The following is a 10,778-nucleotide window of genomic DNA, read 5'->3' as shown; positions in this document are numbered from 1 at the left end:
GTTCAATTACTAAAATCACCATTATTCCCAGATCCCAGACTGTAGCTTTAAGCTTAAGCTGCTGTCCTGTAGCTACTGTATGTCTAAATCAAATCAAATGTATTTATATAGCCTGTCTTAGATCAGCTGATATCTCAATGTGCTGTACAGAAACCCAGCCTAAAACCCCAAACAGCAAGCAATGCAGGTCTTGAAGCACAGTGGCTAGGAAAAACTCCCTAGAAAGGCCAGAACCTAGGAAGAAACCTAGAGAGGAACCAGGCTATGAGGGGTGGCCAGTCCTCTTCTGGCTGTGCCGGGTGGAGATTATAACAGAACATGGCCAAGAAGTTCAAATGTTCATAAATGACTAGTATGGTCAAATAATAATAATCACAGTAGTTGTCGAGGGTGTAACAGGTCAGCACCTCAGGAGTAAATGTCAGTTGGCTTTTCATAGCTGATCATTGAGAGTATCTCTACCGCTCCTGCTGTCTCTAGAGAGTTGAAAACAGCAGGCCTGGGACAGGTAGCACGTCCGGTGAACAGGTCAGCGTTCCATAGCTGCAGGCAGAACAGTTGAAACTGGAGCAGCAGCACGGCCAGGTGGACTGGGGACAGCAAGGAGTCATCATGACAGGTAGTCCTGAGGCATGGTCATAGGGCTCAGGTCCTCTGAGAGAGAGAAAGAAAGAGAGAGCATACTTCAATTCACACAGGACACCGGATAAGACAGGAGAAATACTCCAGATATAACAGACTGACCCTAGCCCTCCGACACATAAACTACTGCAGCATAAATACTGGAGGCTGAGACAGGAGGGGTCAGGAGACACTGTTGCCCCCGGACAGGCCCAAACAGGCAGGATATAACCCCACCCACTTTGCCAAAGCACAGCCCCCACACCACTAGGTGTCTACCCATCAATTCAAGATGGAACTTTATATAATTCACTGAATATACATAGAAATTCACCTGAGCTCCTTAAACTGCTCTTCCCTGGCTGTCTGACCCTGCTGGAACCCCTGTCATCATCTGATCCTGCAAAAACATGATGAGCACTAAAGGGCTGCATTCCTGCGGGATGCCTCTGGGTCCCGACAGAGACCATCGGCAAACGGCATTATTCATGCTGTAGTCGGTCACACAGACGACCTTTGGATGAAAATATTTTTGTTGTCCCACATATTATTTTGAAACAGTCCTCATTCTGCTTTGTATGTGTTCGCCTACCTATTGTACTAAAAGCACATATTTTTCCGCAATATTCACACATTAGCTGCCTCAACTTCAGTAGCCTACCTCTCCGAGTTGGGCGTGAGAGTTCAAGTGCGCCTTGTATGGGTGGTCTCATTGAAATAGAGTACGTTGCCTGTTTACTACAGTGTCTGTAATACATATTGATCATGAAAATAAGTGGAGGGCGCTCAACCAACGTGAGTTGAAGTGCAATCAAAAAATTTAACCGTGACTTTGCTGTCATCCGGGCTTTATCCCATCCACTCCAATCACATGACCAAGGAACTGGATCTCCGACTTCCCAAAGTGACACTTGTCTTCGTTCAGCTTTAGTCCTGACTCTTTGATGGTCTGTAGCACTTCGCTCAGATTCCTGTCGTGTTCTCCCTTGTTTGCACCGTATACCAGTATGTCATCCATCACAACGACTGTGCCCTTGTGTCCTCTCAGGAGCTTGCTGATCTCCCTCTGAAAGATCTCTGGCGCACTGGTTACTCCAAAAGGGAGGAGCTTGAAGCAGAATCTCCCCACAGGAGTGATGAAAGTCGTCAGTTTTCTGCAGCTGGGTTCAAGCGGTATCTGCCAAAAACCACACCCATTGAGTGTGGAGAAGACTCTCGCCCTCGGATAGCTTTGGTGCTATATCCTCCAAGGTGGGGAAGATTAATCTCTCCGGTTTCACTGCTTAATGGGGTCTTTTTAAGTCTACGTATGTTCTCACTTTGCTATTTTTCTTCATCACCTCAACCATGGGAGCACACCATAGGCTCAGTTACTCCTTCGATGATGCCACTTCTTTCCATTCTGTCCAGTTCTTCCTCCGCTTTTGGAAGGAGTGGAAAAGGAATTCCGTGTGGCGAAGTAAGAGAATAGGGGACTGCCTCGGGCCAAAGCTCAATCTTTGACCGGGTTCACAGTTCAGTAGCCCCATCTCTCCAAACACGTCTGTGCTGATCTCATCTGCTCTGAGAACCAAATCCATCTTGTGCGAATGAGGTAGGATATGGGAGCTAAGGCAATAAATAGGCCATGGTGGCAAAGTAATTACAAAATAGCAATTAAACACTAGAATGGTAGATGTGCAGAAGATGAATGTGCAAGTAGAGATACTGGGGTGCAAAGGAGCAAGATAAATAAATAAATACAGTATGGGAATGAGGTAGTTGAATGGATTATTTACAGATGGGCTATGTACAGGGTGCAGTGATCTGTGAGCTGCTCTGACAGCTGGTGCTTAACTTCTTTGGGGTAGGGGGCAGTATTTTCATGTCCGGATCAAATCAAATCAAATTTTATTTGTCACATACACATGGTTAGCAGATGTTAATGCGAGTGTAGCGAAATGCTTGTGCTTCTAGTTCCGACAATGCAGTAATAACGAGCAAGTAATCTAACTAACAATTCCAAAAAAACTACTGTCTAGTTTAAAGTGTGAAGACCTTTAGTCAACTTAGTCTCACTACTCTGCCCGTCGGCTATGTATGCTTGGAAAATAAAACTTAGATAGATCGATAAGACAATTAAATGAATCACTACTGGACACACCTTCCTCCTTGTCTTTTAATGGTAACTCATTCTGTCATAGAGCATTGATCCCCGTTTCCAGTGTCCTGGTAAGCGGGGAGTGTCAGAGTTGTTATCTCCCGTGCCGTTAACTGTCTTTGAGAGAACCTTTTGCTCGAGACAAAATAAGACTACCGTTTATTTTTGAAAACACTCTGTTTTTTGTCTTTTACAATCAAACACACTTCAAAATACACAATTTGTTACTCGGTCACACAGCATAATCAAAAACATGCAAATGCCTTAATGCTCTATAAAATGCCTGGTACAATGATAACACTTATCTCTACATTAAATGCTTTATAATAGTTATTGAATTACCTTTGAGAGATGACGAGGAGACCCACGAGATCAGGAGCAGAGTTTCAATCGGTCAGAGTTCTTTTAGAATTTAGATAGTAGCGACTCCCCTCTAATGGCTGAGAGGTTGACTTGGAGTCGGTGTTTTACTAAATTGAGAGATTCACGTTTGGACTGGATGAGAGAACCCGCTGGTGATTCCCTGCCCCACTGGAATATCGAAGAGTCTGTGCCACACAACTAGGGCGAGGTACTGAGCTCAATCGAGAGGTTAAGTTTCAAAGACTTTCTCTGGATATAATTTGCATCAGTATACAAGCACCAAGGCCACAGGCGAGAGAACAGCTGTTCAATAGTTAAACGGTATATCGGAGAGACCCTTCTCAGATCCAACGAGTTAGAATCTTTAAGTAATTTGAGTCAGGTGGCAATTACCCGAAGTCAAATGGTTGTCTAAACGAATTCAGAATTCAAGAAGTCAGCGCCAAAGTAATGGCAAATGTCTCTTTATATACCTTTTGATTCTCTGCACCCGATCCGCTGCTCCTCCCATTCCCTCAGAGCAGAGAGGGTGATAACATATCTTACAACAGGAAATACTTTTCTTACAGTGCATATATGGGCCTCTGTTTATGACAGAGCCTATTGTAGATCCCTTCAGTAACCACGAGCACAACCGTTCCTTGATTTTAACTGGCGGCTTTATTCTGTAGTTTTAGTCAGAATTATCACCTTCCGTGAGAACTATAAAGTAAATGAAAATACAGTTAAGCACACTCTTACAACCTTATCTTACGAGTGACTTATTAGCTTGGTATAACTCTGAAGTGCTTACATACATAACAGTTAAACCGGCGTTATTACGGGTTCAGATCAAACACGGGTTCAGATTGTTATAGTTCTTCCTTGCTCAGGGAGATGGGAGATGTGCCTGGCTCACGGCTAACTGGTGCTAGCTTCGCGGCAGTGGCGTTAGCCAAAGTCCAGGGTTAACAGCAAGGATCCGGTGGAGTATTGGGCTCTAGCCGTGTATGAGTGTGGTTCGGGTGAACAGCTGAGTAGGCCGGGAAGTGGGCCTCAGGGATAGCTTCGGTACTGGGTGCAAACTAGCTGTAGTGGTCCAGGGATTACGGCAGGAATCTGGCGTTGTTATGGAGAGACAGCTCGATACTGTTAGACTGGCGAGTATTATCCAGGCTAAAAAAACTGGCTGGCTGTGCAGAAGGTAAAAGCCGCTAGCAGTGGCTAACAATGACTAAATAGCTTGTAGCTGGTTAGCTTCTGGAGGTTCTTGAATGTGTTCTAAAAATTAAAAATAGCGATTCCGTATCACATTGGGTGAGGCAGGTTACCGAACGGTATAATCGAATTCAAAATCGAAAAGAGATTGAAAATAAATATGGGTCCAGTGAGTGGTTGGGCTGGCAGGGGACACGGCGATTCAGACAGTTAGCAGTTAGTTGGGGGAATTGTTCATGCTACTTTGTATGCGTTATTTGTTATTTACTACTTTTTTGGAACAGATTCTTATTGGAAACGCATACACTTCAGTTGGTTGTGTTGCGCTGCCTATGTTAAAGAAAATGAAGGATTATCGTATGCGAGGAGTGGTCGGACACCTTTTCAACAGATGGGTGGTCTGTCTGTTCCTGGAACTCCAGTCGGCTGTCTCCAGTGCGGATCATCCGGGTAGGATGTTAACTTGTTAATTGTTTACTCCATGTGTAACTCTTGTCTGTTCACACTGCTATGCTTTATCTTGGCCAGGTCGCAGATGTAAATGAGAACTTGTTCTCAACTAGCCTACCTGGTTAAATAAACGTGAAATAATAATAAAAAAGGGGTTAGTCATACAGGGTTTTTACACAACATTGGTTGAAACTCGTTTTAACATTTTTTTCTCACAAGCGCAGAACTTTTAAATTCTGTAATTTAGTAATTTTTAAGAATTCGAACCATATTTAACAACATTTAACAACCTCCCTGTTGGTAATGTTGGACAACGCACCGGAGACGGCTCAAAGGGGGAGGCAATCCAAACCCAAACTGTTATAGACCTATATCCATCCTGCCCTGCCTTTCTAAAATGTTCGAAAGCCAAGTTAAAACAGATCACCGACCATTTCGAATCCCACCGTACTTTCTCCACTATGCAATCTGGTTTCCGTGCTGGTCATGGGTGCACCTCAGCCACGCTCAAGGTCCTAAACGATATCATAACCGTCATCGATAAAAGACAGTACTGTTCAGCCGTCTTCATCGACCTGGCCAAGGCTTTTGACTCTGTCAATTACCGCATTCTTATCGGCAGACTCAATAGCCTTGGTTTTTCAAATGACTGCCTCGCCTGATTCACCAACTACTTCTCAGATAGAGTTCAGTGTGTCAAATCGGAGGGCCTGTTGTCCGGACCTCTGGCAGTCTCTATGGGGGTACTGTTAGAAATTAGATATGTAGACGGGCGAGTCGGTCAAGGATCGATTCAGACAAGGTGGTAAATTGTATGACAAGCGACAGTTTATTCAGAGTGAAGATATCTAGAACAGCGTAATTACGGCTCCTCCGCTGGTTCGTACGGAACTGCAGGCAAAGAGGCCGTTACAATCAGTACACCACTTATATATAGAACAGAAAGTAGGTTGATTCTGGAAGATCGGATCTTTGGATTGGTTCAGCTGGGGTGTAGTCTGTAGTCTTCCGCCATTGGCTCAGTTGTCTGTCCGTCATCGTAGAATCCTCTTCGGGCACACAATGTTCAGCTACAAAGGAGATTATGTGTGTGTGCGCTGGTTTTGGCAATTAGTGTAATGCGGGAGCTATCCTGTAGGGGACCCCATAAGCTTTACCTTGAGTTGTAGCCCTGTATTAACAATAGTTTGGTCACCTGTATAAGAAATAGCATTTCTCTACAGTACCAAAGGGTTCAATTCTCGGGCCGACTCTTTTCTCTGTATATATCAATAATGTTGCTCTTGCTGCTGGTGATTCTCTGATCCACCTCTACGCATACAACACCATTCTGTATACATCTGGCCCTTCTTTGGACACTGTGTTAACAAACCTCCAAACGAGCTTCAATGCCATACAACACCCCTTCCGTGGCCTCCAACTGCTTTTAAATGCTATTAAACCTAAATGCTTGCTCTTCAACCGATTGCTGCCCGCACCCTCCCGCCCGACCAGCATCACTACTCTAGTCTGGACGGTTCTGACTTAGAATATGTGAACAACTACAAATACCTAGGTGTCTGGTTAGACTGTAAACTCTCCTTCCAGACTCACATTAAGCATCTCCAATCCAAAATTAAATCTAGACTCGGCTTCCTATTTCGCAAAAAAAGCCGCCTCCTCCTTAAAAAAAAACAAAAACCTCCTTCACAAAATAGCCTCCAACACTCTACTCAGACTACATCCAGTTTGCTATCACAGTGCCATCCGGGATGGCCGGTTTGGCTCTGGGGGTGCTTTGGTTCGAGGGTGAGCTTAGGGGGGGACGAAGGCCACTGGAGGGGGAGTTTTCAGTGGGCATGACACGCTGGTCATTGGAGCGGGAGCGCTTTGGGGGCATGAGACACTGACCACTGGAAGGGGGGCACTTTGGGGGCGTGGCACATGACCACTGGGGGAGTTGTACTTCTGGTGGCAGGATGGGGCTCAAGGCTTTGGGCTTGATAATGTCTATGGGACTCTTGCTGAGGGTAGATGGGGCTGGGTATAGCTGGCAGGCAGACGCTGCGTGCAGCTGGCAGGCTCTGGGTAACTGGCAGGGCAGGCTGGGGCTAGGTGTAGCTGGTACCCTTGGGCTGAGGGTAGCTAGCAGGCTGAGGCTTAGGATAGCTAGCGGACTGGGTGTAGCTGGAACCTGGGGCTGAAGGTAGCTGGCAGGCTGGGTCAGGGTCTCTCTTTTTCTCTCCCCTCTCTCTCTCTGGTCTTTGTGCTGTAGCAATTTGTTTACAATAAATTATAAAATATTTGAACAAAAATGTAATGTTTATACACATTACACAATAAACATCTCATAAGTAATAAAAAAAACATGGAATTGATAACTAGTTAAAGATGTGTTCCAGAGGGTTTGTATACTTTTTAGCCATTAACCGTAGTTCTGAAAGTAGAACTCATGAGCCACAACGGGTCCCCGAAAAATTGTGCACAATTGTGAATTTCAATTCGTACAATATGTTATGAATTTGTAAGTGCTTAAGATCTTATTCTATCTTTAATTCACCCAATATAATTCTCTCTGGTGGTCACCTCTCTATATGCGCTTGTCTGTCTACCTGCCTGCCTGTCTGGCTGTCTACTTGTTTGTCTAGCTGTGCTCTCATCTGTCTGGCTGCATGCATCCATGTTCCTGAAATAACTAATAAAACAATTGTTTTGCTATGTAGGCCTTGTGTCTCATAATGTGATCTGCTTTTTTTTCTGTTACAGTTCTTGTTGTTGGTTCAACGGACCCTGTTCGTGGCATAGTTGGCGGGGATGTCATCTTGCCTTGTTTCCTGAGACCTACCACGAGTGCTGTTGAAGAGTCCGTAGAGTGGCAGAGACCAGTCCTAGAGCCAAAAGAGGTGCATTTGTACCGAGACTGTAGTGATGACAATGTGATCCAGAATCCATCCTACAGTGGAAGGACGTCACTGTTCAGGGAAGAACTGAAGAACGGCAACGTCTCGCTAAAGCTGACCAATGTGAAACTCTCCGATGCTGGAAATTACACCTGTTACATACCAACGTTAGGCCACCAGAAAACCACCATTGAACTCTATGTCGGCGGTGAGTCATTTGATTACCAAACACATGGTTCAGATTTCTTTGTCAGTCGATCAAATGCCAACAAAATGATTGGCTAACTTGAATGATCAGCATGTTTATCCTTCCTCTCATTTATTGATTAATGGTGTTATATGATGCATTGGATGTCAAGAAAGGTGCCTGGCCCCAAAAATTGTTATTATGATATCACGCACATTGAGTACAGAGGTCTGAAATCTGTTCTTCTATCTCTACAATGTATAGAGGATGGGACTCCTTCATCCTCCCTCCAACCCACCCAACCGCCCCTGAAAGACCAATCTTGGGAAGTCAGGGGTGAGTTTCCAAAACCTAATCGATTCATATTAGAAATGTCAACCTCTGTACAAACAAAAAGTGATATTTGATGTCATAATTACAATTATTTAATCAAATATACTTCGACATCATACTTTTAAAGGTCCATCAATATCAGGATGATAAATCCTATAAACCTTTTATGTCTTTGTGTCTGTGTAGGTGCAGCCCCTCGGCCATGGCTCTCCATTGTGAGAACCAAAGACAAGGAAGTGGTCCTGAAGTGTGAGGCTGAAGGGTTAGTCTATAAGCCTGAGTTGGTGTTGCTGAACAGTAAGGGAACCATCCTCCCTGCTGATGAACCTATAGAGAGACCCCTGGACTCCGAGGGCTTGTACACAGTGACACGCTATTTCACTGTCCAGAAGACTGCCACCAATGTGTTCACCTGTCAAGTTCAACAGCTGGAGATCAAACACATGAGGGAGACACAGATTCATGTTCCAGGTGAGTTGGTTTTTGATACAGGACTGAATTTACTATGTTGCGAGGAATTTTAAAACCTCCTTGTTGAGGGTTGGAATGATGGCCTGAATCTCTGTGGGGTTATTTACTGTTGCTGTTTTCAATTGTATTTATGAACTATTTAATTTTTTATTAAATTCCAACATACAGGTCATTCACAGTTATGAACTATTTTGAAGTAATCTTTCACACTGTAGGTACTAATGTCTTATGATGGTTTCACGTTACTTGTTTTTCAGACAAAATGTTTCAGGAGGAATACCCCTTGGGATGGAAAGTTGGAATTGGATTTCTAGGGGCTGTTGTAGGAGCTGTTGTAGGAGCTGTTGTAGGAGCTGTTGTAGGAGCTGTTCATGCGGAGAAACGCGGAAGGTAAGTCATGGATGTGTGACCTGTACTTCTTGGTTTTAGCCTTGTTCCAATACTTTAAAGTCACACTCCAGTCTCGTTTTCACCTCATTTATCACCGGATGACATCATAGGGCACCATCAGACCAACACCTTAAATGGCATACTCCTTGTTTCCAAAAAAAAACGAGTTTGGTGAACATTACTGTATTTATACATGGGATATTTTCTTTCAAAGGGAAAAGTAAAAACAAATATTAAAAAAAAAAAATGGAATGCATCTTTAAAATGCATCCTCCCTTATTTGCAGTATTCACTGATCTAATAAGTGACACATGAAGGGCTCCGCTACATAGTAGCTTTCACCAGTCCAGAGATGATACCAATGAATGTTTCAAATGATAGTCATAGTTATTTTACTCAAAGTAATAAGTGTTTAAATGTGTCACTTATTTGACTTTGTTCATGTGGTGTGTTATTAGTCCGTTCTGTAAGAGTAAATCCTGTCTCTCATCCATTTACACAGAAACCAATGGCGGGTATGCAGCGGGTTGTAGCGGGATTGCCCTCCTCCAGGTTCCTGTTCTCGATAACTTCAATGTAAATGGCCATCCTAATGGTGTGTGTGTGTCACAACCTGGAGAATGGGACAGCCAACATATCCTTGATTGATTCCACCAGCCACCCTCGGCGACGTAATGAGAGAGACACTTTTATCACCTACAGTGAAGCCGCTCAACATTTACCATACCAGACAGTCGTGAAGAGGTATGGTATGGCAACTGCTTGGCTTCCGACCACAATGCGCTACAGAGGGTAGTGCGTACTAGAGGTCTACAAGTGTTCAGTTGTCATTGTCCAAAAATATTTTGAAAATAGTATTTATTACCTTGTAAAGTTTTTAATTGTGTATTAAAATGAAAACATGGATTTTTTTACATAAGAGATGTATGTGGTCAGTTTTTTTAATAGAATGCAGCAAGTAGTCCAATTCATCTGTGGTGTTGTTGCTGATGGGAGAAGGGAAAAAAAACACAAAAATGTATTGAAGTCACTTGTTAATGCAAGTTTCAATGGCATTTCATAGAATCAATACCAATTTAATTCTATTAATTTCTCATGTTTCATCAGGAACAGGGAAAATACTTGTAACGAGCTTAATGTTTGCCATTCTGTATGAACAAAAGTTTCCTACCAAGAACTTGGCACTGATGTTCCTGGAGAAACTCTTGCTTGGTTGAGTAGTGGGACAGGAGGGACGCGACCGAGTCTGTGGGTTCTTGGCACTGTGTGGGAAAACATAAATCAAATAGTTACTTAGTAATACACGGTACAATGCAATGTCATATTCCCATATACACCCCACTGTATCTTGTGCATATGCCAAATAAATGTTGATTGATTTGATAATATTATAGTGAACATACACACTTTATGAATTCAATGCTTGGTAACATACTGGTCATAGTCTGACCTGAGAGAGAGGAGGTAGGTAATATACTGGCCTTGGTCTCACCTGAGAGAGAGGAGGTAGGTAATATACTGGCCATGGTCTCACCTGAGAGAGAGGGGAGGTAGGTAATATACTGGCCATGGTCTCACCTGAGAGGAAGGGAATATACTGGTCATGGTCTCACCTGAGAGAGAGGAGGTAGGTAATATACTGGCCATGGTCTCACCTGAGAGGAAGGGAATATACTGGTCATGGTCTCACCTGAGAGGAAGGTAATATACTGGTCATGGTCTCACCTGAGAGAGAGTAGGTAGGTAA

At 43.7% G+C, this 10,778-nt stretch overlaps 1 protein-coding gene across 3 annotated transcripts; it reads left to right on the top strand.

Moving 5' to 3' along the window:
• Positions 1-4,079: 4,079 nt before the first annotated feature.
• On the top strand, positions 4,080-10,419 carry LOC112215834 (butyrophilin-like protein 8). Of its 3 annotated transcripts, XM_024375259.2 has the most exons (7): positions 4,080-4,307; positions 4,606-4,771; positions 7,517-7,858; positions 8,102-8,173; positions 8,357-8,641; positions 8,899-9,031; positions 9,534-10,419. In XM_024375259.2, exons 2-7 carry the CDS (start codon positions 4,654-4,656, stop codon positions 9,562-9,564), a joined length of 981 nt encoding a protein of 326 aa, XP_024231027.1. In that variant the 5' UTR covers positions 4,080-4,307; positions 4,606-4,653; the 3' UTR covers positions 9,565-10,419. The 3 variants fall into 3 exon arrangements, with proteins under 3 accessions (XP_024231027.1, XP_024231025.1, XP_024231026.1); XM_024375257.2 differs by lacking the exon at positions 4,080-4,307 and having other exon boundaries at positions 4,440-4,771; XM_024375258.2 differs by lacking the exons at positions 4,080-4,307; positions 8,102-8,173 and having other exon boundaries at positions 4,440-4,771.
• Positions 10,420-10,778: the final 359 nt, after the last annotated feature.

Source organism: Oncorhynchus tshawytscha, linkage group LG16, assembly GCF_018296145.1.
Source record: "Oncorhynchus tshawytscha isolate Ot180627B linkage group LG16, Otsh_v2.0, whole genome shotgun sequence".
NCBI lineage: Eukaryota > Metazoa > Chordata > Actinopteri > Salmoniformes > Salmonidae > Oncorhynchus > Oncorhynchus tshawytscha.
The sequence above is the reverse complement of the archived record's forward strand: the minus strand, read 5'-3'. Positions and strand labels throughout refer to the sequence as shown.